This window comes from Rosa rugosa, chromosome 2 (assembly GCF_958449725.1).
Source record: "Rosa rugosa chromosome 2, drRosRugo1.1, whole genome shotgun sequence".
Taxonomy (NCBI): domain Eukaryota; kingdom Viridiplantae; phylum Streptophyta; class Magnoliopsida; order Rosales; family Rosaceae; genus Rosa; species Rosa rugosa.
In genome coordinates this window covers 19,799,287-19,801,351 of record NC_084821.1, presented here as the reverse complement: position 1 = coordinate 19,801,351, position 2,065 = coordinate 19,799,287, and the positions used below count along the sequence as shown (strand labels likewise).

Sequence of the window (2,065 nt, the reverse complement as noted above, 5' to 3'; positions counted from 1 at the left end):
AATCAGTGTCTGCTATTCTATGAAATATTTGTTGTTGATATGTGAACATGATATCCTATGATAATATAACGAGTGTGTTGTTTTATTTTCATTTCTCAAGACTTGACTGTATGGTTATATCTAGGGTTGTCACTCGGTCGGTTCGAATCGGTTATAGATATTACCAACTTCAAAACCAAAGCTTTCGGTTTCAAAACTGAGCTACCAATTACCAACCAAAAATTTTCGGTTTTTAATTATATCTACCAAATTCGGTATTTCAGTTTTCGGTATTACCAACTTTAGAACAACTAATTCTTTATAATATAAATTAGAATTAACAAAACTAGGTTTTTGAATTTTATAGTCATAAACGTTGTATTCATCTACTAATTATAGCTTTCTTTTGTATATATGACATCAAGTTTTAGCAATTTTCAATAAAACTAGGTTATTTAACTATCTTTGACTAGGTTACTTAAAATACATGTACTATTAATGTAGTATATGTAGTAATGTTCATACAATTATAAAAGTTTTTATGTTTATTTACATGTATATTGAAAACTATAGTATATAAATCTAATATTTAGATAATCGGTAAATTCGGTATTTACCAAAACCAAACCAACTTTTTCGGTAATTTTCGATTTCGGTTTTATCGGTCTCTGTTACCAAACCTAAAGCATCGGTTGGTATTCGATCGGTTTGGTAATTACCAAATCAAGTGGCAGCCCTAGTTATATCTCATGTGTTAATTAATTGAATGATATTTTATTATTTTACACTGGGTTCCAACCACTGTTTTTTTTTTTTTTAAAATAAAAATAAATAAATAAATAAAAGCCGAGAGTAATACGACACCGTTGGGCCTTCACTAACCACATACAAGACCCTGGCGTCGCCATTCCGCAACCTGAAAGGCTAGTACAAATGGCGGATTACTTGCCGGAAGAATTTGATGGTTAAAATCCTGGAGAGGTTGCCGCTCAAATCCTTAATCCGCTTCACCTCCGTTTCGAAAAGGTGGCGCTCTATCATATTGTCCGACCCAAAATTCGCCAAATCCCAGTTCCAAACAGCTTCTGACCACCAAACCTGCTGTCACAGAGTCCTCATCTCCACCCCCAATGAATCTGAATTTCAATCCCGAAACTTGGGGACGCCTTGGTCATCATTGGGAGACAATTCTTCGGTGACAAAGGTTAGGTGCCCATTCAATCGACCGGGCACTGCTGTCAACTTACTTTGCTCCTGCAATGGTTTGGTATGTGCACTGCATGTTCCAGAAAACCACTTGTATATCTGGAATCCATCAACTGGCTTCTTCTTCAAATTACCTGAACCAGTTGGTTGTCCCTTAAAGCATCGATGTCTAGTCTACTATGGTTTTGGCTATTTGTCGGCCTCTGACGACTACAAACTTATTGCCAAACTTGAACTCAATGCTGCTGATGATTATGATGGTGATGAGGTGGGGGGCAAGGAGATGCACATCTTCTCATCCAGAGCCAACATTTGGAAAACGACTGAAGCCCCTCTGGACGCCAACTTTGAATACGAGGGGGCTCTTTCAAATGAGGCACTTCATTGGCCGGACAACCTTGACATCTTAGCTTTTGATCTGGCAAGGGAGGAGTTCCGAAGATTGCCGCTGCCTACTGGAGATGGTGACTTTAGGGATCTCAGGGCATTTGGAGACTGTCTGTGTGCATTTGATTTTGAAACTCTTGATTTGTGGGTGATGAAAGAATATGGCGTGGCCGACTCATGGACGAAGCTCTTTAAATTAAAGGTTTCCGATCAGCCTGAGGAGATAGTTGGTTGGTGGCTAGTGTCGGTAATGGAAACTAGTACATTTCTGCAGAAAGGGACTTTATGCCATGGTGGGGGGCTTGTGTTTGATTTCATAAGGAGTGTTCATACGGAAGATAATCCTGAAATGCATGTGTTGAGCAGGGATACAGATTTCAGGGAAATGATTGAATATCAAGAGACTCTGCTTTGGCTTGGTTATTCACTTATTTTCAGATTTCAACCCCCTCTTTTCTTCATTCACTGGAATTGTTTTGGTTCACATTTCTAA

The 2,065-nt window shown here is 38.4% G+C and overlaps 1 protein-coding gene across 1 annotated transcript; it reads left to right on the top strand.

The window, feature by feature from the left end:
• Positions 1-940: 940 nt before the first annotated feature.
• Positions 941-2,065, top strand: LOC133730510 (F-box/kelch-repeat protein At3g23880-like). Its single transcript, XM_062158088.1, has one exon. It carries the CDS (start codon positions 941-943, stop codon positions 2,063-2,065), a length of 1,125 nt encoding a protein of 374 aa, XP_062014072.1.

What these genes read in the sequence shown, in the direction of transcription:
- LOC133730510 (XM_062158088.1), top strand. Translation starts at nt 941, where the DNA reads ATGGTTAAAATCCTGGAGAGGTTGCCGCTCAAATCCTTAATCCGCTTC.